Here is a 25,395-nt window from a genome sequence, read left to right on the forward strand (position 1 = left end):
TGACTAGACAAAAGCCTGTAACTGGGCAGAAGCCTGTGGATGGGCAGAAGTCTGTGGATGGGCAGAAGCCTGTGGATGGGCAGAAGCCTGTGACTGGACAAAAGCCTGTGACTGGGCAGAAGCCTCTGACTGGACAGAAGCCTGTGGATGGGCAGAAGCCTGTGGATGGGCAGAAGCCTGTGGATTGGCAGAAGCCTGTGGATTGGCAGAAGGCTGTGACTGGACAAAAGCCTGTCATGGGGCAGAAGCCTGTGAATGAACGGAAGCCTGTGGATGGGCAGAAGCCTCTGACTGGACAGAAGCCTCTGACTGGACAAAAGCCTGTGACTGGACAGAAGCCTCTGACTGGACAGAAGCCTGTGACTGGACAGAAGCCTGTGGATGGGCAGAAACCTGTGGATGGGCAGAAGCCTGTGACTGGGCAGAAGCCTGTGACTGGGCAGAAGCCTGTGGATGGGCAGAAGCCTGTGACTGGGCAGAAGCCTGTGACTGGGCAGAAGCCTGTAGATGGCAGAAGCCTGTGGATGGGCAGAAACCTGTGACTGGGCAGAAGCCTGTGACTGGGCAGAAGCCTGTAGATGGGCAGAAGCCTGTGAATGGGCAGACAAGCCTGTGACTGGACAAAAGCCTGTGACTGGGCAGAAGCCTGTGACTGGGCAAAAACCTGTGACCGGGCAAAAGCCTGTGGATGGGCAGAAGCCTGTGACCGGGCAAAAGCCTGTGGATGGGCAGAAGCCTGTAAATGGGCAGAAGCCTGTGGATGGGCAGAAGCCTCTGACTGGACAGAAGCCTGTGGATGGGCAGAAGCCTGTAAATGGGCAGAAGCCTGTGACTGGACAAAAGCCTGTGACTGGGCAGAAGCCTCTGACTGGACAGAAGCCTGTGACTGGGCAGAAGCCTGTGACTGGACAGAAGCCTGTGACTGGATAGAAGCCTGTGACTGGACAAAAGCCTGTGGATGGGCAGAAGCCTGTGACCGGGCAAAAGCCTGTGGATGGGCAGAAGCCTGTAAATGGGCAGAAGCCTGTGGATGGGCAGAAGCCTCTGACTGGACAGAAGCCTGTGGATGGGCAGAAGCCTGTAAATGGGCAGAAGCCTGTGACTGGACAAAAGCCTGTGACTGGGCAGAAGCCTCTGACTGGACAGAAGCCTGTGACTGGGCAGAAGCCTGTGACTGGACAGAAGCCTGTGACTGGATAGAAGCCTGTGACTGGACAAAAGCCTGTGGATGGGCAAAATGCCTGTGGGTGGGCAGAAACCTGTGGATGGGCAGAAGCCTGTGGATGGGCAGAAGCCTGTAAATTATCAGAAGCCTGTGAATGATCAGAAGCCTGTCCCTGTGCAGAAAAGCCTGTCCCTGTGCAAAAAAGCCTGTCCCTGTGCAAAAAAGCCTGTCCCTGTGCAGAAAAGCCTGTTACTGAGCAGAAGCCTGTGACTGGGCAGAGGCCTATGACTGGGCAGAGGCCTTTGATTGGACAGAGGCCTGTGGCTCGGCAAAGGTCTGTGACTAGGCAGAAGCCTTTGAATGGGCAGAAGTGAATGCCTATGTCTGTGCTTGAGCAGAAATGCCTTTCCTTATGCAGACAAGCCTGTGCTTGGGCAGAAAAGCCTATGCTTGGGCAGAAAAGTCTGTGCACAGGCAGAAAAGTCTGTGCATGGGCAGAAAAGCCTGTGTCTGTGGGTCCAAAAGACTGAGACTACTACTGAAGCCTGTGTCTGGGCAGAAAACTTGTGCATCAACAGAAAAGTCTGTCCCTGGGCAGACAAGCCTGTGCATGGGCAGAAAAGTCTGTGCACGGGCAGAAAGGTCTGTGCATGGGCAGAAAAGCCTGTGTCTGTGGGTCCAAAAGACTGAGACTACTACTGAAGTGAACTTTTGCTTTTTTACTGTTGGTGATTAATGATTCCATGATGTATTCCCAATAAATATGACACTGTGGACCAAGGAATTTTAATAAATACCTACACAGCTTAAAAAGTTGTGATTTGTACTGCACTAACTATAATTCTTTCTCACAATACTAGTTTATAGAATTCAGAAAAGATATCAGACATGGCAGCAAAGCCAAATGTTGAGTCTTTTATCTGCAATTTAAAAAAATACAGATCTAAAAAACTGGGCTTTAATCATGTAGTGTGAACGTGGCACTAAAAAGACCATCAGAACTTTTTTTTGGGCCTCACTAATTTCAGGCATCCGGGTTCAGATGAGGACCTCTTTTCTTGTTACAGCCTAGTGCATCATCATTAGCAGAGTTTTACAGTATGGAGGTTGCAGTGATGAAGGTGCAGTGTGTTTTAGAGTGTGTCTCAGGTCATGGGTGCTGTTTTATTAGATCTGCTTTGAGGCGCGCTGAGAATCGCTCTTGATGCCGACTTTGAAATAAGACGTCTTCCCCATGGGATCCTTTAAAGGATCCGTCTGTGCCGGAATCTCAGTGGAATTTGGATTTTGTTCCGTAATCTCAGAGCGCCTGATGCTGAGAGAGCATGATGCATTGTGCTGGCTTTCTGACTGGAACAAAGAGCCTCGTCTTTTCCTAAACACAGTATCTGAGAGATTTTTTTTTTTTCATTTAGTTGAACAGATTTTTAGATGATATGTGACTTGCATGTTACTAGCATGTATCACATGATATGTGCCCAAACTGGCAGTAATAAACAAACAAAAAATAAAATCTGTAAGTGCATCATCACTTTAACATGCATCATTGTGTCTTAATGTTTTTCCCTGATTTATTTATTTCTTCTTATGTCCTATTTAGGGAGGTATCAGGTGCACACCTGAACACAATCTCTATGATATTATATGGTATCTTTGTTTTCTTTCGGAATGTTCTTAAGGTCCTGAGAAAAGGAATACTTTACCATTTAAACCAGTAATTCACCAAATTATTTATTTTGGCCAAACCGGCAAAATTAAATGTGACAATTTTTTCACCATTGAAAAAATTAAACAGCTGAAATGTATTTGGTCTTGCTTTAAAAATAAAAAGCAAGCACCCTAGCAGACATACCAACAAAGCATATTGTATTTACTTTTGCAGTGCTATTCTAACTGTGGATTTACTTCAGCGATGCAAATTTAGGCTTACATTTACCTCAGCAATGCTATTCTAATAATAGATTTACTTCAGTAATACTTTTTAATTCCTGAATTTACCTTAGAAACCATGTGATAATCAAACTACAATATGACTTAAAATGAGTTAGTTGTTGTTTGGTATGAATTATTTGTTCAAAGTAAGTTGAAAATGGGCATTGCTGTTTCTTTTCCATTTTGGCAGAATGATTTCAAATGGCAAATATTCGGTGCAGGCCTAATTTTTGGATAGTGGATTTACTTTAGCAATGCAAATTTAGTCAAACATTTACATTAGCAGTGCTATTCTAATAATTGGTGTACTTCAATAGTACTTTTTAATTAGAAGTTTTATTATAAACAAACTGCAATGTGACAAAATGAGCCGTTGTTCGACTAATTATTTATTTTGTCAAATTTATTTATTTACTTATTTTGCTAAATTTTGGCATTTCTGATTTTTTTTTTTGTTGCCATTTTTGGCTGAATAATTTCAGCAGCCAAATATTTAGTGTATTCCTAATTTACATCATAAAATAAAGGTTTGTGTCAGCCTTTAGTTTGACTGATGTTTTAGAATGCATCAGGTTTTTATTTTTTTTTTCTGAATGTATTTAGTTAAAACAGAGACAGCAGTTCAGTAATTCATGGTTTGAGTCTAAACTAAAGCGTAACCCTGTCTGAGTGTAGTTCCACACTGCATCATTGACTCCAGTCTCAGCCTCTTGTAAAGCCAGGGCCCGTAACATCCATCATCCTGAGCCAGCGTTTACAGTCAGGAGAAAGCATGATACACGCGAATCCAGCTTGGCACTTAAATTAATTGAGGGGCTGCTGTAGTCCATCTAATATGAAGATTTGTCACGTTCTGTTACCCACAGGTCAGGTCACCAACGCTGCAATCATTCCAGCCCCTGCCAACATGTTCCTGCCGGACAGCCGGCCCGCCATTCCGCTGCCTCGCTTCAGCCGCCACCTCAACCCCACTGAGCAAGGCGAGGGAGCCGGGACCGGAGGAGTGTGTCTGAGACTGGGGACCAGCTGCCAGGTAATGGAATAAATATATATGAACTTTGTGGTGCTGATTTATTAAAATACTTCTCGTCAATGTTCGTTTTGGCAATTCGATTTCCATTTTAATTAAAATAAAAAATAAGAAACGGGAAAGCACCTTTTATTTGATTTTCATTTTTAAATGGGTACACAGAAATCAAGGAAATCACACGTTATCCCATTCCGTTTTTAAACAGGAACACATAAAAAGGGAAACCATACATTATACCATTCCGTTTTCAAAGCTAATATCTGTAAGTTTTGGAATTTGGGGAATTTAGGGCCCTCTCTGGGGAGAATGGGTAATTGCACAGAGCATGCGGAAGAATCATTTTAAATTGGGCGGGTGTGATGCGGTCTTCTTTCATAGCGGATGAATCTATTTCTGGTTTTAGCGCGGACTCAAACACGTTCCTTTTTGGCTTCGGAACTTTTCACTCCTTTGTTTCTTTGGTGTTATTATGGAAGATCATTTTTATTAATGAGCTTCTGAGGTCTGAGTTTTCCCTTCTGAAGTCTCTATTGCTCCACCAGCTGCTCATGTTCAGTAAAACTAGAGGCTGTACATTTGACGTAAGTACGTAAAGACGTGTGGCATAGCCAGGAAAACTCGTGGCCGGGAGAACCACACGTTACCCCATTTCCGTTTTTAAATAGGAACACAGAAAAGCGGAAACCCACCCATTATCCTATTTCCGTTTCTAAATAGGAACAAAAAAGCGGGAAACCACACATTTAATACCGTTTAATGCCATTAATAACATTAGCGGCGAGTTTCTGGGAAGAGAACTAACCGGTGAGCTAGCTAATGTTACTGGGGAGAGAATTTAGGTTAAAAAAAGAGTTTGCTAATATTAGCCGTAAGCTAGCTGACGTTACTGGGGAGATAGCTAAGGTTAGTTATCAGGGAGAGAACTAGGGTTAGCGGAGAGCTAGCTATCAGTAGCGTCAAGCTAGCTAAAATGATAGCTAACATGTTCTGCATCAAAATGAAACAAAATGTAAAAAAAACAAAAAAAAACAAATGAGAAACGTTAAGTTTTGATTACCAATAAAACAAAATATTTTCTACTAAAGAAATAAATAAATTATATTTTTTGAGGTCTTTAAAAGGTCTTAAAAAGCATTAAATTAGATTTTTAAAATGGAGCAAGAAGCTAGCATTTGTACAGGAATTAGCTAGCAGTGGTGAATATCATTATCATACTTGTACATCAAAGCACAATACTGTTATTTAGTCGTGTCATTTTAGTTTTAACTGTTTAAATTACACGGGTGGATGCCAACAGCATTAAAAAAAACAATAATAATAACAACAGCAGTAATAGTATACTAATAATTATTGCAGTGCCATATCGGCATGGATTGTTGGCGATTGGCATGGCATGCTTTTATGATGCTAAAACGCAGTAAGAGGCTTCAGCTGCTTCACTTCTGAGGAAAATTGAAGTAAAATAGGACAGATTGATTTCGAATTCCAATTTTATATGTAAAATCAGAAAACAGATAAAGGGTGTTTTTTTTTATTTTGGTACGTTTTCTGTGTACCTATATAAATATGAAAACTGAATAATGGATGCTTTCCTGTTTTCTATTTATTTATTTTTTTCTGAAAGAATTCAAATGGCCAAAACGTACACTGACCCTTTCTCCTATACTATATAACTACTTATGATTAAGTATTTAAAAATGGTTCTGGATCATGCTAGGGAAAAAGACACACACAAAGCATAATAAAAATCACTAACACACAGCATTAAATGGCTAGTTAGCTTTATATAATTGTCTTCAGAATACATACATCTTCACTAAATTGTTGGCTGAAAAAGGCTGCATTAAATCCATTGATTTGATTAAAATCAATATTCAAATGTATGACCTTGATTAATGACCTTCACAGGTTCACTGATAATTAGGGTGTCAGCGGGTCAATATAATGCTGTGTTCAGCAGTCTGAATATTATTCACAAGGGGAGCGATTAAAAGCCGTAGATCATCATAGCCATTTAAGATCATTCAAGATACGACATGACCTACAGTGCTCTAATACACTAACCTTCCTGTTTAGCTTCAAATTTATTAACACTCCTTCATTCTTGTGGCTATCCTATCTTACCTTATCTTATCACCCTAGAAGACATGCCAGAAAAAAATGTTTTAGTAGTGCAGTTTTAGTCTCAAATGTACCTCATCAGTGCTATTCTAATCGTGGATTTGCCTCAGTTGTAGTTTCCTAATCCTGAATTTACCCAAGAAGTCCCTTTGAAAACAAACAAATGCTAAAGCTAACATTAATATTCTAGACCTGTACATCTTGTAAAGCTTTGTAAGCATATAACAAGCGTGAAAATTGATACTGAAGGCTTTATTTAATTGATTAAAATCAATGAAAACTAAATCAATGTTCAAATGTAGGTTCTTGGAAATTGACCTTCACAGGTTCACTGATAATCAGGGTGTCTGCAGGTTATTATAATGCTGTGTTCAGCAGTCTGAATATTATTCACTAGGGGAGCGATTAAAGCAATAGATCATCATAGCCATTTAAGATCATTCAAGATAAGACATGACCTACAGTTCTCTATTGCGATAACCTTCCTGTTATCCTTAAATTTAGTAACACCCCTTTATTCTTGGGGTCAGTTTGACCTCCACAATTTAAACCTTCAGAAAATTATTATAATTAAACATATAAACTAAGTATGCAAAGTTATTGCGTTCAGAATTTTATGTTTCTGAGTAACAGAAAATATTGTGGCTTTAAACCAAATTCCAGTCAAAAGTTTTTACAGCCAGTCCAGACAGAAACATGGGCCAATTTATATACAACTCTGGAAAAAAAATAAATAAATAAAAAAGAGACCACTTAAAAATGATGAGTTTCTTCTCCAAATTGAAAACCTCTGGAACATAATCAAGAGTGAAAAAGTTATCCAAAAGCAGTGTGTAAGACTGGTGGAGGAGGACTTGAAAAGAAGCATGAAAACTGATTAAAAAACAGGGTTATTCCACCAAATATTGATTTCTGAACTCTTAAAACTTTATGAATATTAACTTGTTTTCTTTGCATTATTTGAGACCTGAAAACTCTGCCATTTCTCATTTTCTGCGAATAAATGCTCTAAATGACAATATTTTTATTTAGAGTTTAAGACACATGTTGTCCGTAGTTTAACAATGTTCATTTTACTTAAACATATACCTATGAAAATCAGTCTCGTATTTTTTTCCAGAGCTGAATATATGTTTTAATTATTATATTTGTATTTAAACTACTAAAGTAATGAGAAATATGTAGAATTTAAATATGAATTTGACCTAAAACAAGCAAAAAGTGGAAATGTTGCTTGAAGACACACTACACATACTTACACATGCTTGAGTTGCTTGTCTGGTTACTGTAGCAGCCTATTGAGAGAGCAAGAAGACTTCTTTACAGCTTTACAGCATGAAGCTTGTGTAGATCACACGCAATCCACAGGCCAAAGTCATTTCTGGGACAGTTTTGATTATTTGTGTGTGTATTTCTGATTTATGGCAGTGTAGTTTGGGCTGTAATCATTATGAGCATACTGAGAGTCTATGTTGCTCGTATACTGTGTGTGTGTGTATGTTTGTGTGTGTAGGAGTCGTGCTACAATATATGTTGCACATATGGGCGAGTTCACCTCCAGCAGAGGAGACACCAGAGTGATAAATGTTATAGCGATATAAAAGAGCAGCTGTTTGTGGCCAATCTGTGATCCTTCTTATGTCAGAATCGATTAGAACCCTGTAAATAAAGTGGTAATTGATGGTATTTAGATTGTCCACCACCTGCTGTGCGTTTCAAATCAAGAGGCTTTTATTATCATTGCATCAAAATAACCTTCTTCCGGAACCTATATGGTGCAATATAATACCTATAATTGTGCAACATAGAACTAAAACATTACAGGAAATACAATAAATACAGCAGACATGAGACAGTTTAACAGACAGGACAGTGTGGGACACAGTACAAACAAAATGTGCATGGTGAGGATAAGGTGCAGAACTATGTAATATACTGTAACATATAGAGCATACAAGATTACAGCAGTTAGGTACTTAGTTAGAGAATATATATATATATATATATATATATATATATATATATATATATATATATATATAGTTTCTGAATCAGTTTCTCTGATTTTGCTATTTATAGGTAAATGTTTGAGTAAAATGAACATTGTTGTTTTATTCTACAAACTACAGACATTTCTCCCAAATTTTTAAATAATTTAGAGCATCATTTAGAGCATTTATTTGCAGAAAATAAGAAATGGTCAAAATAATGAAAAGATGCAGAGCTTTTAAATCTTAAAACTTTATGAATATTAACTTGTTTTCTTTGCATTATTTAAGAGTTCAAAAATCAATATTTGGTGGAGTAACCCTTTTTTTTATCACAGTTTTCATGCATCTTGGCATGTTCTCCTCCACCAGTCTTACACACTGCTTTTGGATGGCTTGCACCAGGCCCTCCTGGTGCAAACATTCAGCAGTTGAGCTTGGTTTGATGGCTTGTGATCATCCTTCCTCCTCTTGATTATATTTTAAAATTGGGATTCCTTAAAATTAACGAAAAACATAAACATTAAGTGATCTCTTTTTTTTTCCAGAGCTGTATATAGTTCTTAGTTGAAAATAACTATTATATGATATGATTAGCAGCAAATATTGCTGATTAGTATAGAGACTCTTCCAGTCTCTTCCAGTGGTGCATTTGCATCAGTTTATGTGTCTTTTACCTTTTCCAGCTATTGCATCTCACTGTTTTCCCTGTTTACACTGCCTATTCTATTTTTGTCTCTCCTTTGCTCCTTTTTTTTGCTTTCTCTCTCTCTCTCTCTCTCTCTCTCTCTCTCTCTCTCTCTCTCTCTCTCTCTCTCATATGTACTTTAAGGCTAATCTCTCAGTCCCTGGGAGTTTGCACTCATCTCTCCCCAAAATGAGCTTTTTCACCTTTGCTTGCTGAGAGAGAGAGAGAGAGAGCCTAAAACAAATGATTAGATAAGTGAATTAATACTAATGCTGCTGCGGAAAAAACAATATTCCCCTCACGACCCCGGGGGCTGTGCCAAACATCACACGACACGCGCTCGCTCATCGCGCGCCCCACGCAGCGCACAAATGCAAGTCACTCCCAAAATCCAAATTAATTTCTCCTCCAGAATTGTTTCCATTATTTGGTTGGACTGAGGCGCCGCGTGCTCCGCCGGCGGTGCTGCCAGCCGCTGCCGCACCTCCACCCTCAGCCTCAGATGAACCGGCGTCACGATCCGCGGAGAAAACTCCATTACCAGTCTGTCTGAGTCCGTCCAAATGGAGGTCAGGGTGAATGCTGACAAGGGTCCTGACCGTGCCAGCTCCAGACATGTTCCGCAGACCGGGCGGCGCGTTCCAGGTCTCCCTGCTAATTGAGCAAGTCCTTCGGGGTCGAAGAAAGTTGGGACCAATTAAAGTCCCAGGTAGATAACGCTGCGCTCAGATAAAGTCCTTCATTTGCTGAAATGCTGAGATTAAAGTGATTGATTGAGGCATCAAAGTGAAGTTGTTTAACTGCGAGTTCACTGCGCGACAGCGTGCTTCACTGTATCCTGCAGTTGTTTATTTTCGCACGCCGACTCCTCTTCCCTAGACTGTCCAGATAAACATCCCATCATGAGGGTGGCTAATGAAACAGGACAATTTTGTAATGAGTGAAACAAGCTGCTAATGAGCCTGTAGTTGCTGCTCAGTGGAGTTCAGTGAGATTTATTCTGTAGCTTTATATGGTGGTGGTAGTCTAAGTTCTTAATCTTGGGTTTAGCAAGAGTAAAACATCAGCTTCATCTAGCTAACTAGGTAAATACGTGTATACTATCATTTATACAGCTCTGGAAAATAATAATAAGAGACCACCATTTAAAAATTATTTTACCAAATTGAAAACCTCTGGAATATAATCAACAGGAAGATGCATGGTCACAAGTCATCAAACCAAAGTGAACTGATTGGATTTTTGCACCAGGAGTGCAGGCATAAAGTTATCCAAAAGCAGTGTGTAAGACTGGTGGAGGAGAACATGCCAATTTTTTTCCAGAGCTGAAAGTATTTTATGTTCTTAAAGACTGTTCACAAAGACTCTAATTAATGTTAAAAAATGGAGAAAAAAATTGTTAAAAGGAGAATTCCGATGGGAAAGGGATTTGGGGTGTAGTTGCAAAATGTATTCTTTGAAAATGTATTCTATTCTCATTTCCTTCCTATTTGTTTGTTCTCGTCAGTCGACTTAGCATGACTTAATTTCAACATGGCAGCGACCTTAAGTTACTGTGTGCGTAAACATACAGGTGGGCAATATGGTCCTAAAATATCACAATATTTCAGGATATGTTTGTGATAACGATATTTTTGGTGATATGACAAAAAATTATTTAAGAAAAAATGAATTTCATGATTATACTACTGCAACAAAATAATAATAAATATAACAAATTTATTTAGTGTATATAAAAGAGTTTCATACATTTGGTGGAAACAAAGAAATCTGAAAATGTTTGCCTAATTTGTAAACAGTAACTTAGCAAGTCTGATTTTGTATGCAATATTAATAATAATGTACCAAAATGAAAAATATAGCAAAATGAATGTAATGTAATAAGAAAAATGTACCACTAAAGTACAGCTTTTTTATTGTATGCATATAAACTGCAAACAATTAAAAGAATTCCGCAGTATCAGAGTATGTTTTTTTTTTTTTTTTTTTTTTTTTTGTCAGAAGTTCTCAGGGCCTTGTTTTAAATATCAGGGCCCTCAGAATTCTACCAGTGAAGTGTGTAGCTACTTTGAGCTTGAAAGTACAGATCTCTTTGCATGGGCAAAACTATGCCCCTATCGCTAGTATCGTAAACTGTTTGAAGCATCGGCTAAAAGAGCTGTATTTCGGAAAGTTATGGGCAAATGAAGGTGGGCTATTGGACAAAAGTTTGGACTCGTTATCGTGTTTCACTACAACCCATGTCTGTTTCACACCAGATTTCTCCTTTAATAGTGTAAAAAAGCTTGTGTGGTTCTGTGAAAGTGGACAAGACAATGAGAGGAAATTTAGGGGACATGTGGAGGATCTAGCCTGGATTAAAAAAGAAAGATAGCAAAAAAAAAAAAAAAGAACCGGAAGTTTCAGCTGTGTTAAAAATCGCATCCATTTTTAAATCTGAAAAAAATCTTATTCAATGTGTAAGAGCCTTTCGTTTTATTTCACTATTTGACAGAATGTTCTCTCTTTTTCACTATGACTCCAGCATTACATAATTTCTAGGCTTGTAACTATTTGCAAAACTCATTACTCATTTTAATGCAATAGGATACGGCTCTTATAGTCATACAGTACTTTTTTAATGCAGCAAAAACGAGTGCCTGAAAATGTGAATAATGTTAAACTGATAATTGAATATAGTTTTATAAACCGAAAGCACTCAATTTCATATCTTTAAAGTGCAATATTTTAAAACACTGTGGTAGGTGTAAGCAAATAAACATTGACATTTACATAGCCGAGGTTTTCAAATGATTTTTTATGCCTTTTATTAAATAATAAAAAAGCCAAGAAAGGGTATGAATACAAATATATGAATATAATACAAATGTGCAATGAATAGTTTATTACTGCAATGAACAAATATTGGTTTCTCTACCGAGCAGTATGTGCTTTATTAACAGTGGGCTGAGGTTGCCAAGCAACACTGCGGTTAAAGATTATTCGATGAACAATACAGGGATTTTTAATAACTTTCCACAGTAATGTGATGTAATACAGTATATAATGTCTGTGTGTGCCTTTTAAAACAGCTTAAATAATGGTTCAGCCAATAAGATTTTACTTCCAGAGCTGTTAGTTTTATTTCTATAAAACAGAAACCTACAGTACATTCATCTAATATTGATACAGGAGGTGAATGACTAATAAAAACTGAAAGATGAAAGCCAGTTAAATGTATATCGTACTATTTATCATCACATTATGAGAGTGGCTAATAAAACAGCATGTAACATTTAGCTGTTTCTGCATATGTGTGTGTTTTGCAACAGCTTCAAATGTAAATGTAGATTTGTAGATGTTGTGATTGGCCTGACACAATAACACATTTTAATTACACTATAAATTGTCCCAGAAATTATTAAAAACTATATTATTGTCATTTTAAAACATTGCATTTTATGCAACCGATATAATAGTATTACAGTAGCATTATAATGCTACTTTTTTAAAGAGAAATGTACTTTTAATTTAATTTAAGAATATTTCAATCTTAAAATTGAAATAGAAAATGTTTTTAAATATCCTAAAAAATAAAGTGTTCAACATTAATTTGAAAAAGTTAACATTAAAAATGTTATTGGGCAATATTGAGGGCAGCAAAAATGATTCACGTCAGTTCATATACTGTAGGTCAGGGGTCAGCAATTAAGCTTGGCCACGGGCCAGATATTTTCCAAGCAAAAAAAAATAATTAAATCTATTTTGGGAAAATTAAGTGTAGCACTACAGACTAGTAACTCTCCAGCACATAGGGTTGTTGAACCCCATTTGCAGAACAATTCAATTAAAAGCAGGTAAACCCAAGAAAAAAGGAGAAAAAAAAATCACGCGGGATCGAACCCGTGTCCCCAGAGCCGTGGTCCAATGTTTGCTAGTAATATTTAGTTATTTCTTTAATAATTTTGTATAGATTAAGTAGATTTGGAATACTTTTGACAATATAGGCACAATTCCATTTCTCTTTTGTACCGCTACCCCTTGTTTTGAGTTTAACCCTTCTCCTTGGAACAGAGGTACATGGAGGAAGGGGTGAAATCTTCCCCCTAAGAATTGGAACAACCCTTCAATCACCCGATACAAATATAACTGTAGCAGTGGAGCACTAAAGTCCAGCAACATATCTGCTGGTTGTCTAGTTAAATTTAGGGCACTGAATGGCTTCAGAATTATTAGTGTCCATTCCATAATTCCTCTGTGATGGGGAACAGATTTTATTCCACCTTATTCCACCTTAAATGCTGCAGCCTCTGCCTTCTGTTGCGCCATTTAAGGTAGAACAGGAAAGGTAGCTAGCTACTGAGATGAACTACTAGTGATTTTTTATGCTTGTTATTAAGAAGAAAATGGCTTCAGACATTAAAACCACACAAACTATGGCAATATAGTGGTGATTATAATTTTTAATAAGGAAAATACTCAAATTTGTGGGTTTCTTTGGTCGCTTGTGCTGCCATATTGCCAGTAATTATCATAGTGCTCTGTGTTGCTCAGTGTTGCTTCTGAAAAATCTGTCATGAAGGGTCATGTAGTCCTACTTTTTTTTTCGTCCAACCCCTCCAGCATAACTAGAATTGGGACACCCTACACTTAGGCATGGGCGTGCAAAACAGAGAGGGGTAGGGCTTAACTTTTTAATGTTAGGTTTATTAATTTCCCCAAATGCTGATAACAGGAAGTATCCATCCCCTGGCAAGGTCAGCTTAGGGCTTATTCATGTTTCATGTGATTGGTTTTGGTCAGTTATTAAAACTTTTTTTTTTTTTTGCTATGGGTGATGATAATCAATACATTTCAAATAATAAAAAAAAATTGATTACATGATCAGATGTTGATCCCAGACTGCACCGCTGAGTTGAGTATCAGTGTGTGCTTTATCGACCGTGCTGTTGAACAAGCACAGCGTCTCCCGCACAGTTGTAAAGGCATGAACCTGTAAATACCGCCTGGATCTTACGTGACACCCTGCTCCTCAGACTCGAGTGATTGCGTGCTCGGGACGGGTCTATTAAAAAGAGCTAGTTGGTAATGGCGTTGTCAGTCTTTATAATCACTGTCAGCCTCTGTAGCAGCTGTAATCAATTCACTGGCAGTCTGTCAGTGGCGGTCAGGGTGGCGGAGCTGCTGCATGATGGAGCTCTGTACTGTAATTGACCCTCACAGCCCGGGCTTTGTTCCTGCTCTCATCCGCACTCCTCGTATGAGCGCAGGGCTTTGATAATGAAGTATTCTGACCCTTTTGTCATGTTGTGTTTGCTTGGCATGCTTTCAGGAGCCGGAGGAGACCTATCTGGAGAAGGCGGAGCGTCTTCATTCTCTCATGTGCGCCGTCACGGACAAGGTGAGTAAGAGGGTGGAAGCTGTAGGCATGCCAGCTCTCTTCTTTCTGAGCTGTTTGGCACGGATGAGGGGTTTCACACTGTTTCTGTCTTCTCTGTTTCTCTTAAAATGAAGCGATGGCCATTGGCCAGTCAAGTAAGGATTGACCTCTATCTTAAAGTAGCAGCATCACTTTAGAAGGACACAGACAGACCTGCTACAGATCTTTCAGCTGGATAAGCAAGATTCCGGTGCTGGATTAGAATTTCTGGTTCCAATTCCCATTTCTGAGGAGTTTGTATGCTGTTGATTAAGTTTTCAATACAGTGAAAAGTGAAGTGGTTGCCAGGGTAATGCCATAGAGGTGCAATAAAATTTCACCTGGAGGCAGCGAGACGTACAAAAGTTAGAAACCTTTTAAAATAAAGAAATTTTTACACTAATAACACGCTTTTGCAATGTCATATGTTACTTTACATCATATGTTATGCCCTGCTAAGTGCACTTTAGCCATTGACCTAGTCTTAGAGTCTCTGTAAAAGAGGACAACCACTGGAGATCCTTTGCAAATCTAGTGGGTAAGTCCAGTTCCAGAAAGTAAAAAGCTGCCCGGGCAGTTGCAAAACCCTGGGGTGGATTTTTTTTTAACTAGTGTAAACAGAACTGTTGTAAAAATACACCCACCTATCTCAATTGTACTTCGCTGGTGGTGTTCCTTAGACAAATTTTAACCATTTGTTCCTTAGCTCTGAATTACTGGGCAAAGTATATAACACTGATTTGTTATTTGCACAAATAACACAGGAACAAACTGCCATGTTAGCTTCTATCTGACGACACGTGCCTGACTGCGTGGCTTCAGCGCTGTCTGTGGGCGGTTGTGAGCCAAGGTGGGCGAGGCCATGAATACTAATTCACGGGTTGATGTACACAAGGGTGCTTTTCCTGATCAACTCATTTTTCTGAATATTTTCTTTAACTAGCTACTGCAGACAATAAAGGTTGAGGAACAGTTTCATGTGCAGCATGCATAAAAAACTTAGAGAGACCTATTGTATTTCACAAAGAACAAGAAAAATGGATTTTAGCGGAAGGACACCTTTAATATCTTAAAAGATCTCGCAAAAGTCTTCCTGAAATACAGTAGCAGCCCTGTGAAATAAAATAGCAACTGCTTATTAACACCATAGCCTCAACTTATCAAATGTCTAGCAGCCACCTAGCAACTGTTTGGCATTCCAACCAATATTAACCACCTGGGATCACAAAAACTGCATTGCAACAACCCTAGCAATCACTAAGATACTCCATAGCAACCTGGGACAATGGAATCCATCACCTTGCTGCACTATTGCAACTACCAAGCAACTCTACAGCAACCTGGAATACTATAGAGATTAAAGGTGAGATAAAAAAGCTGAGATTAATCATTTTTATTGATTGACAACACTAGAATTAACCCAGGAGCAGAGTAAAAGTCATGACTCAAGACATTAAACAGCAGAATGTACAGGATAATAGCCACACACACATTATATCTGCTCAAAGCCAAAAAATGCTAATATGACAACAGCTGAGATTTCAGGGATCAGTACGCTGCTCTGCTCTTAAGCTTGAAAACAGCTTTCACACTCGTAACGTACAGAAGTGTAGGAAAATGTGCATGAGGCAGTACATGGGTGATGTCTGTTTATAGTGTCTTAATGAGGGCTGTGTCCTTAGAGTGTAAAAAAAAAGAAACAAAGAATTGGAACTGGATTGGGCTTAATGTCACAGATACTAGTTAAGTTAATATGTACCGGAACCAGTTGCACGTCTCAATAGCAGTGTCTCCTACTTGTCTTTGCTGCTTTGATTAAACATTATGTACTCTATCAGGGTACATAACTGAGCTCTAATCCACAGCTACCTTCCACTACCAGATCAGGAGCATTATCTTTAAGAAACTCCTGAAGACAGAGCTCTTCAGAGAGCACTTATTCTCCTAACACCTCTAACCTCATTCCCTTCTTCCAATCCTTTCCTCCTCTATCACACTATTTCCCTCTAGCCTCCTCTAGGCCCGGTCTAAAAATGTTTTTTTTTTTTTTTTTTAATGTATAATAAACCTGGACCTTCTATTACTCTATGTACATTATTATTATTGTGTTAAGTCACTTTGGACAAAAGCGTCTGCCTAATGTAATGTAATGTAATGTACACTGACCACACTTGTCTATTTTTTCTTTTTTCATCCTTTGTTTCTCCAACTCACTCCCCTTTATTTTTGTCCACACCTAAGGTCGAGTATCTTTTGCCCCACAGCCTCCAAACTGCTTGTGCTCCTTTATCGAAGCTCCTTTATCCACAGCTATACTGACCCACACTTGTCTACTTTTTTTTTTCATCTCTTGTTATTCCCATTTACTCCCATTCATATTTGTCCTAGAGTATCAATTGCCCCACTGCCTCCAAACTGCTTGTGCTTCATTAGTGCAGATTTCCAAGCTCTAATCCACAGCTATACTGACCCACACTTGTCTATTTGGTGTTTTTTCATCCCCATTTCTTCAGGAACTTCACTTTGTACTTGCTGGGTTATTATTGACTGAGCATTCTAGTCCAATAGGGAAGCACTTAGTGTGGTTAGAAGGTAATGCTAATGCAGCAGATTACAGCCAGGGTTAGCAGCAGGCTACAAGCCGATAATACTCACCTTTGAACAGTGCAAGAGCTAGCACTTAGAGCAGTTAGCGGCTAATGCTAATACTGCTGAAGTACTTAGAACTTAGTGTGGTTAGCAGGTAATGCTAATGCTAATGCTGTTCCAGCAGTGCTACCCAGGGTTAGCAGCAGGCTACAAGCTGATAATACTCACCTCTAAACAGTGCAAGAGCTAGCAGTTAGCGGCTAATGCTAATACTGCTGAAGAACTAAACAGAAACTCCTGTATAACGCTTTACTTCAGCGGAGTGGCTTTACTGCTCCTTACAATCTGACTGGCAAAACATGACATAAATAGTCATATATAAGGCGCACTGGATTAAAAGGTGAACTGATGACTTTTAGGAATATTGAACAATTTTAAGTGCTCCTCCAAACCACCTCCAAACTGCTTGTGTTCCTTTAGTGCAGATTTCCAAGCTCTAATCCACAGCTATACTGACCCACACTCATCTATTTGTTCTTTTTTCATCCTCGTTTCTTCAGGAACTTGACTTTGTAGTTGCTGGATCATTATTGACTGAGTATTCTAGTCCAGTAGGGAAGCACTAGACAATTAAGTGCATATAATGCTTGTTCTCTACATTGAAGCACATTTTCAAAAAAGCCTCTAGATATTCATAAGCAATCTGAAGTATGTCTTTTCAAATCCAACCTGAGTACTATATCAGGATTATAGGACGCTATAATAGAGCCTCTGAGGCTGAAAATCCAGCTGCATTAAACAGTCTGTTATTATGAAACGTGAAGAAACGCACTAAATATTCTGTTTGAACTGCCAGAGACGCAGACCGCTGCTTACAGGAATCCAAGCGTCTCCCTCGCTCGGCTAAACGGTGCGAGCAGAAGACACACCTTTGGCAGTGTTGAAGCACGCTGTCACACAGCACGCCGGGGTCACCACAGGCTCCCCCTGCCCCTCCCCCTCCCTCCTGTGCTTAGAAAAGCTCTGATGCCTCAACCGCTCCATCCAAAACTTGGAAGCGGCGTTAAGTGGATTAGTTGCACTCAGTCAAAAGGGGAGCTGAATCCTGCAGGCGAGCCCAAAGCCCACTGTGTTTATTTGGAGGAAATGTGTAAATAAATAAATTAATGGAGAGCGCAAGAGTTTACAGCGCACCACCCCCCCCACTCTCCTCCACCTCCTCCACCACCACCACCACACACTCACCCTTCCTTAATCTGTGGGAAATGTGCATCGCTCTCATCCAGCGTTTGCCTGCACTGCGAAATTCTCCACAATAGCGACGTCGATATCTGCTGAGCTAGATTAGGGATGTTTTTAAAATGGGATTTGATGACCTCATCAGGAAGCCATAGAGCTTGATTTGGACCAAGTTCAAGAAGTTCTTCATACTCATCACCCACCACGCTCGTTTGCGCTGGATTGGTCCTCAGCTCCTTCAAAATCTGTCTAAGAACAAGACGACTGAGATTTTCAGATTTCCTGTTTGGTAGATTAAATTAAACTTTAAAAGGCTCAATCCCTTTTATTTTATGTACCCTTACCCCTTGTTTTCATGTGTTACCCTTTCTCTTGGAACAGCACCTGATACAGACGTAGTTATAGCAGTACAGCACTAAAAGCGCTTGCTGCTACATAACTAGTGCATAACTGTATCACGTGGCTTCAGAAAGGGGGGAGATGGTGCAGAAATTAATAATTATTGTTCATTTCTTAATTTCTCTGTGATTAGGAGTTAAAATTAGCTTTGCTTTTATTTAGAGGTGGGCGATATGGCCCTAAAATAATATCACAATATTTCATGATGTTTTGCGATAATGATGCGATATGACAAAACACTGATTTAAAAAATTATATATTTTTTATATATTTATATTAATATAAATATTTTATATTTAATTAAATTTTATTACTGCATACGGTATGATGTGGCACACATCTAACTGAGATATTAAAAAATACAAAACTTTTATCAGAATTGTAACAGAAGTCAATGATCCAGAATGTCATGATATTAATAATGCACTCCAGGATTAAAATTAAAGTAAAATAAATGATACTGGACAGATATAATCTGTCTCTAGTAGATATATAGTGAGAAATGAGAACAGTGTAAATTTTTCTTTTGGTTAAAACAGCAAAAAAATAAAAAAATAAAAAGTTGTACCCTGATGTGATAATTTGGGGTAGGTGATATGTCACAATATTTCAGGGTATAATACCGTTCACAATATTTAAAAAAGTGTTGCAGATATTATTGTGTACGATACAATATGGCACACCCCTACTTTTATTTAATTTTTCCGCTCCACCCTAAATGCTGCAGTCTCTGATATATGTTGCACCATGTAAGGTTATGCATGTTATGAAGGGCCATAAAACATTGAAACTACACATTTAACTACACATTAAACTATTACACTATAGTAATATATTGGTTATCGTAATTTCTAATGAGGGTTTTTTTAGTTGCTTGTGCTGCCATTGTTTCAGTGATTATCATAGACCTCTGTTTGGAGTGTGCCTCTGAAAAATCTCTGTTTGAAGGGTCATATAGCTCTAACATTTCCTCTCTAGCCTAACAAGAATTGAGACACCCTACACCTACCTATACATGTGCAAATTAAAGGGTAGGGTCAAGTCAAGAGGCTTTTATTGTACAGGTACACAGTGTACCAAAAGTACATTCCAACAATACAATAGACAAACAAAGTGCAAACATGTAACGATGCAACATAAAACTATATCACTACAATAAATACAGCAGACAAGAGACAAAATTCTACTGAATAAGGTGCAGAGATACATAACATACTGTAACATATAGAGCATACATGATCACAGCGGTTACTGAGGTAGAGTTTTGTTCAGTGCTGACTGATGGAAAGGACAAATTATAATAAACATCTACAAAGATCAGATTGGATAACCATTGCCCTTTCTGTTTCTGTATATGTAACTAGGGGTGTGCCATGTCGTATTCATTAAACAATTAAAAATAGTAGTCTGTTTTGTATTTGTTTTGTTATTTACTGTATTTACTTTTAATTGTTGTTTGCAGGTTAAATGCAGCACTAAATATTAAGTTTAACTTGATTTTTGTTGTTATATTACTTTATTTTTGTTACATTTTTAATTTTGTTACACTAATATTATTTTATACAAAGTCATAGTCTCTGTAACAGGTTTCTACTGAATGTATAAAAGTATTTTAGTTATAGTAAGCTTTGATATTTATTTATATGAAATTATAAAAAAAAAAAAAGAAATATTGTGATATTATTTTAGAGCCATATCGTCCACCCCTAGTTGTTACTTCTTATTTACGGTTTTTAAAGTATTTACAACCTAATGATTAACGATTAATAGATTCCTGTATAAGCCTTTTATAAAAGAGCCTTATTTTGAAGTGGTACTTCACAGACTTTTCCCCTGAGCCACAGCTGACCTTTTAAATAAATAAATAAATAAATGAATGAATAAAAGTCTAGCCGGCCCGAATCCACCCTCTGCTCCTGTACTGAAACAGTGTTGAAACTGAACTTTCTGTTTCTGAAGGGAATTGTGCTAATGGTCTTGTCATTCAGAGGGTGGAGATGTAAACAGTGTCACTCAGAGTGGATTTGTGTGAAACGCTGCCTTCTGGAGAGCGCTAGTCTGAATTGTTTACTGTGGTGCTGGAAGGAATCGGGCGTCTGAAGAGTTGAATGCCTCTAAAATCTGCCTCACAGGAAGTTATTTCCTGAAATGGCTGCGAATACGGTGACTGACGCCTGAGACACTGTTTATTATGGTAGTTTTGAGAGGTTTTGTTGCACATGTGGTGATTGCGTCATTCCTATCTCTGAAATAAGAACTTTATAGCAAAAAAAACATTCTTAACTTTGAGTAGAAGTACATTTTGTAGCCTTTATAGTGGTCATTTAGGAGCAGTATAGACATTCCGCTTAAGTTTTTTTCTCCAGCACTGAGGCTGAAGCAGCATTAGCATTAGCCAGCTGCTAATCGCAGTGCTAGCTCTTTTGCCTTTCAGAGGCAAGTACAGATTGTAGCCTCTGGGTTGCAATTTTTTTAGACAGTTTGTTATTTTTGTATTTTTTTACAAGGAATTTTTCGTTATGTTTAGTTTATAGTATAGTTTAGTTTTTAAAGTGGGTTTGCTAGTGTTTATTAGTTTTTACACATCATATTAGAGAGCTCAATCTGAAAAACACATAAACAAACTCAAAAACTCAATAAACTTTACAGGTTTTAACTAATTTCACCAACATTAACAACTATGAGTGAAAGAGAGAGAGAGATTTATCAGTTCATCCTCTCATACTGTATCTCCTGTTTCACGACAGAACACGTGCTTTTATCTCCCTCGCGCTCTTATTCTAATCCCATACAGAATTCTGCAGTTTCCTCACTGTTTTCTGTTGTTATTTTGTGGCTAGCGTGAGCACTGTAAACAGAAGTAATGCCGCAGACCACAAGGTGCCGCACGCTGCCGCTGTTGTGCCGAAATCTGGCCCCCGCAGAATCTGACTCCCCTTCCCGAGCAGAATCGGCACAACACCAAACACTGTAAAACTACTGGAGTGGAAACAGTGCTTATAAATAAATTAACAAACATGAAAATTAGGGTATTTTATCTGTTATTTCAGTTAGTTTTATAAACTCTCAATACAGTTCCAGTTAGTTACCGTTTTTTTTCTTTTAATTACGGTTTTTATTAGTTTCAGTTAATGAAAATATTTTTTCACTTTTAATTTTCGTTATTTCGTTCATTTTCATTAACGATAATAACCTTGGTTGCTTAACTACATTGTGATTATCACACCAGAGCTTTATATAAAATAAAAATAGCATTAAAAGACAGATGCATACGTCTCACACTATTTCCTGGAGCACGACCCGTTAGAATCCAGAGAATCTAAGCTCTACTCCGTGAGAAGGCAGTGCAATATTACCAAGTCTTTATGGAGGATGTCTATTGGTCAGTTTGTCATGTTTTAAATTGCAAACATTATTGTATTGTATTGCAATATTATTATATAGTTTTTTTTATTAGGACTGTAACCAGCCTATTTGTTTTAGATAAATGATTACTATTTTTATAGTTCATAGTGTAATTAGGTAATTCAATATCTGCAACATTTTTTTTTTTATTATTGAAATTAAAGTGGTAGGATTCCTTTTACACTAAGTATAATATGAGGGGAGTGAGTAAGGTCTGTATTAACTAGTTTTTCTTTTCTTTTTTCTCTTATTCAGAGTGTGTTCGGCGATGGAGAGAACACTAAAGTTCGTGTGTCAGAGTTGGAAGAAGAGGTGAGGACCCTGAAGAAAATCAACAAGGACCTGTACGAGTTCTCCACACAGCTCCTTACCAAACCTAATTAAGAGCTACAGAGAGACAGCTCTTTGTTTTTTTAGCAGAGGTTAAAGAGCTGTACCTGGTTTAAAAAAGAGGACATCTGTGAACAGCAGCAGCAGCGGGGTTTCAGTTACAATTTCAAAAATGTATAATTGCTAACGTATTCCGAATCTGTTTTTCTGAATACGTGATGTGTCTTCTTTTTCTGTGTCCAGTTTTTGAAATACTCACCTTTTTTATTGTGGGTAATAAACAGTTGAACAGGATTTCATTATCATTCATTGGTCACATTAAACTGTTACTGTAGTATCAGAGAATAGATGGAAGTTAGTCCTTTTTTCTATCCTTCTTTTTTTTTCTTTTCTTTTTTTAAGAGAAAAACACTTGGACTCCTGTCATCTTTTTCCTGCAGAAATTGACCATTTCATGTGTTTGCATCATTCATTTTAATCTTTCTTGGTCTGAGACCTTCCCCCTCGTCCAGCACGCTCTTACTGTCTCCCATGAGAATGTAGTGAAGACTCTGTAGTGAAGTTAAAGGAGGAAAACAGAACTGGATGGTCTTTCTTTTTCTGTGATTTTTTTTTTATATTTTTTTATTTTCAAGCTATAATCCAACTGAGCAAACAGCTGAATTCCCCTTCTTTGTGACATTCGACTGGTCCCATGACTTTTGGCATGTCCCATGGAAGCTAAACTGTATGCAACACTGACCTGTAGAACAGGACATGTGGTGGATCTTCTGCATTCACTTTTCTGTTTGCACAGAAACGAAAGCTACGATGAATATCACCCACTGCTCTGTCTACTGGGGGAGGTAATGCCTTTAATGGTACAGTATAGTTCTAATACATACGGCTCTGGAAAAAAGTAAGAGACCACTTCAGTTTCTGAATCAGTTTCTCTGATTTTGCTATTTATGGGTATATGTTTGAGTAAAATGAATGAATTAATGAATTTCTCCCAAATTCCAATAAATATTGTCATTTAGAGCATTTATTTGCAGAAAATGAGAAATGGCTGAAGTAACTAGAAACTGATGCAGAGCTTTCAGACCTGAAATAATGACCTCAAAAATCAATATTTGGTGGAATAACCGTGGTTTTTAATCACAGTTTTCATGCATCCTGGCTTGTTCTCCTCCATCAGTCTTACACACTGCTTTTGGATAACTTTATGCCACTCCTGGTGCAAAGATTCAAGCAGTTCTTTCTCTTGATTATAATCTAGAGCTTTTCAGGTTTTCAGATTGCCAGTCAAGTGCCAATCAGGGGTCTCAAAACATGGCGGTACCGGAAGCTCAAAACTAGTATCAATAGCAACACAAGAATAAGCTGTTTTGAAATGGCAGCAAAGATTTTACCTTTTTTTTTTTCTTTTTTTTTTGGGTGCAACCAGCATACTCAGCTCTCCTGCTCATACCACAAATGCATGTTCCTCACATATGTGTCTCCATTTGAAAGATAAATGAATAGGCTTTCTGACAATATAAGATTCATAGCCAGGAAGCGTTGTTACAACAAAAAAATACTAATAAAACAAACTTTTCCTTTTTACTTTTGTGCTGTTTTATATGTAGACCACCCTTTTTTTAAAAAATATAAATTCAAGTCTTCACCCTATGCAAGCGAACGTCAGAATTTTCCTCTCTTTGATCTGAACCTCCTCTGCCTCCAAGTTAACTTCAGCTATATGCTGGGCCTAATGCTCTGTAAACATGTTTCATCGTGGGCATCGTGGCTTATTTGCCCGGGAACGGATCTTCCTCAGCGAGAGTTGTCAAGTCATGCTTCCCCTTTTCTCTCGCCGCTAAGCCGCCCTCTGCCTGACCTGCTCAAACATCCTTCCCTCTGTAGTTTGCTCGTTTCTCCTGAAGCTACACATCTCACACCACCTCATTTAAAGGAAGCGGGGGGTGGTGGGGGTGGGGAATTATGTTTTTGCCTCCAAAAGAAGAAAAAAGTGAAAAAAAGAAATAAATAAGAGAAAATCATCAACATTCTGCAGGCACAGTGTTCCAAACCAAGGCAGCACTTCCAGATTTTTATCTGGTTAACTCATTTAGGCTCCGCGATGGAGATCTGAATGTCTGGAGTCTCGTCATCTTAAAGCGGAGAGAGGGGGATAAGGACTGATAACAGCCGGCGCCTCCTCTCAGCGCTTTCCCCTTTGAAGAATGTTCTGTTTGAGCAGCTCCTGTTCCCGTGCAGAAAAGAGGGGTTTTTTTGGGGGGCGTTCAGGATGGTTTCCTCACCTCTGTATGTGGTTCGACTTTGGATATTCGCTGAGGTTTGACTATCAGCTCGTGTAAAAGGAGGAGCTGCGGGGCGAAAAACAGGGGGGGCTCTTGTGTTAAATCGTTGTTTGATCTTCTGGAAAGAAAGCAATGTGTTTTTTTCTTCTTTTTATATCTTGTGCTGTTTTTCTTCTGATAATAAAACTTTTGTTTGCATTTCCTACTTTTAAGACTCTTTTATCTGGATCGTCTGAACAAGGCCGGAGGCAGATTTTGGGGTTCCGAGCTGAAAGTGTGCTGGTTGATCTGCAGGAATTAAAAAAGCCAGAATGCAAAATATGAGTCCTTTATTACAATTGGGCGAGGGCTCCAGGGCTCTCTGAATCTTCTGATTGCTGGGAGCTCTTCAGCTACAAAAGCTTCTGCTGTCCAACACAGGAGTTCACCAAGTTCAGAAGATAACCCTTTAATTTACACTATTTACAATGATGCACCACATGTAATAAGGCAGGAACTTGTATTGAGTCCCATGACTTTTGCCATTTTTAATTTTTGGAAACTAATGAATGCTGCACTAATTCTCTGAGTCACTGTGCTGGAAGTCACTGTGCTGAGAGTCACTGTGCTGTCCATTGAGAGTGCTAATGCCTTCTATAGCGCATTACTAGCACATACAGTACCAGTCAAAACATTGAACACAATTCTTATCCAGACTATTAAGAAACGCCTTATGAATCATGTAGCAACTTAAAAACAACAAACCAAAAGATGGTGTTAACTTGCAATTTCTAAGGCTGGTAACTGATCCTGTGCAACAGAGGTAACTCTTGCTTTTCCTTTCCTGGGG

At 38.5% G+C, this 25,395-nt stretch overlaps 1 protein-coding gene across 1 annotated transcript in view; it reads left to right on the forward strand.

The window, feature by feature from the left end:
* Positions 1-24,764, forward strand: part of wdr18 (WD repeat domain 18) — a 110,193-nt gene extending 85,429 nt beyond the window's left edge. The window contains exons 8-10 of the mRNA XM_007240181.4: positions 3,964-4,130; positions 14,236-14,304; positions 22,210-24,764. Of these exons, the coding sequence (XP_007240243.1) occupies positions 3,964-4,130; positions 14,236-14,304; positions 22,210-22,338 (365 nt within the window). The 3' untranslated portion in view covers positions 22,339-24,764. The remainder of the gene's footprint in view (positions 1-3,963; positions 4,131-14,235; positions 14,305-22,209) is intronic.
* Positions 24,765-25,395: the final 631 nt, after the last annotated feature.

This window comes from Astyanax mexicanus, chromosome 16 (assembly GCF_023375975.1).
Source record: "Astyanax mexicanus isolate ESR-SI-001 chromosome 16, AstMex3_surface, whole genome shotgun sequence".
In the NCBI taxonomy this organism is placed as follows: domain Eukaryota; kingdom Metazoa; phylum Chordata; class Actinopteri; order Characiformes; family Acestrorhamphidae; genus Astyanax; species Astyanax mexicanus.